Source organism: Arabidopsis lyrata, assembly GCF_000004255.2.
Source record: "Arabidopsis lyrata subsp. lyrata unplaced genomic scaffold ARALYscaffold_8, whole genome shotgun sequence".
NCBI lineage: Eukaryota > Viridiplantae > Streptophyta > Magnoliopsida > Brassicales > Brassicaceae > Arabidopsis > Arabidopsis lyrata.
In genome coordinates this window covers 7,341,819-7,343,112 of record NW_003302548.1, presented here as the reverse complement: position 1 = coordinate 7,343,112, position 1,294 = coordinate 7,341,819, and the positions used below count along the sequence as shown (strand labels likewise).

The following is a 1,294-nucleotide window of genomic DNA, read 5'->3' as shown; positions in this document are numbered from 1 at the left end:
GGTTATTTTCAGGTAATACATCATGTCTCAGAGAAACCCGGACAATATCCGACGCAGCAAACGTCAACAAGGGGATGATCCTACTCCCATCTTAGTGAAGGTAACTAAAAAACGCAAGCCGAAAGGTCAGAAACGTGGTGGTGATGGGGATGGAGATGGAGATGTAGAATCTTCACAAGTTGTTGGAAGAACTGATAAATTACAAGACACTGGAGTAGAAGAACAAGAAGTAGAAGCAGAACATAGAGAACAAGAAGAAGAAGTAGAAGAAGAACAAGAACAAGAGGAGGTTGAAGAAAATGTCTCTCCACATATTCAAGAAGAACCTGTGGCTGGTTCCACTGATGAAGTTCAACCAGAGAAGTCAGATGGCAAGAAAAAGAAAACTAGGGGACCAAGTAGGATGCGTAGAGTTGCTACACAACCTGATGAATTATTGGATATTGAATTCGCATCTGTGGGTGAGCATGTGGGAAGTGGATCAGTGACACTGTCCTCTTTTCTTGGTATTTTGGTGAGAGAACATGTACCGGTTCTGCTTGATGACTGGAGGTATCTAAAAGCTGAGACAAAAGATGCAATGTGGGAAGAAATTCAGGTAATTATCTTCTTCTTTCTCAATACTTTATTACATTTGTGTATATTATGCATTTTAAGTTACTAATGTTAGTTCTTGTAACTGATTGTAGGCTAGGTTTAATTTGAATGAAGAGTGGCACAAAGACTGTGTTTTCAAGCAGATGAATTCTAGTTGGAGAAGTCACAAATCAAAGTTGTCTACACTAGTAAGAGCTACAACCAGCAAGACTGAGATTCTGCAGTTAAGACCAAGTAACATACCGTCTGTGACAGCTTGGAAAAATTGGGTGAAGAGTAGAAAAAGCTCAGCTTTTAAGGTTATTATTTGAATTTATTTTAAATCTGTTATTGGAAATATTATTATTCTAAAATAATGTCTTCTATTTGTAGGAAAAATGTGACATATACAGGAAAATGAGACAAAGTCAGATTCCACAAACCTCCAGCCGCAAAGGATTTGTCCGGCTTGCTCATGACATGGTATGATTGGTTTTGTTTGAATATATTGGTGTTTGAATATATTGGTTTATGATGCATGGTTTTAAACACTTAACTTGTTGATTGTAGAAGAAAAAGAGTTCTAACCCTACTGATGTGACTAGAAGCAAAATCTGGCTAGCAGGACACACACATTCAGATGGGAGACCTGTGAGACCAGAATTTCAGGACACTATTGTAAGTAAGAATCAACTTTATAATTATAGATTTTGTACAT

The 1,294-nt window shown here is 37.5% G+C and overlaps 1 protein-coding gene across 1 annotated transcript; it reads left to right on the top strand.

The window, feature by feature from the left end:
* The first annotated feature begins 8 nt into the window (after window positions 1-8).
* Window positions 9-948, top strand: LOC110225924. The gene is made up of 2 exons (XM_021016300.1): window positions 9-598; window positions 690-948. Exons 1-2 carry the CDS (start codon window positions 23-25, stop codon window positions 906-908), a joined length of 795 nt encoding a protein of 264 aa, XP_020871959.1. The 5' UTR covers window positions 9-22; the 3' UTR covers window positions 909-948.
* Window positions 949-1,294: the final 346 nt, after the last annotated feature.

Excerpts from the sequence above, each read along its gene's own strand:
- LOC110225924 (XM_021016300.1), top strand. The coding sequence starts at position 23 with ATGTCTCAGAGAAACCCGGACAATATCCGACGCAGCAAACGTCAACAA. Across the intron at positions 599-689 it reads CAATGTGGGAAGAAATTCAG|GCTAGGTTTAATTTGAATGA; the intron begins GTAATTATCTTC and ends AACTGATTGTAG.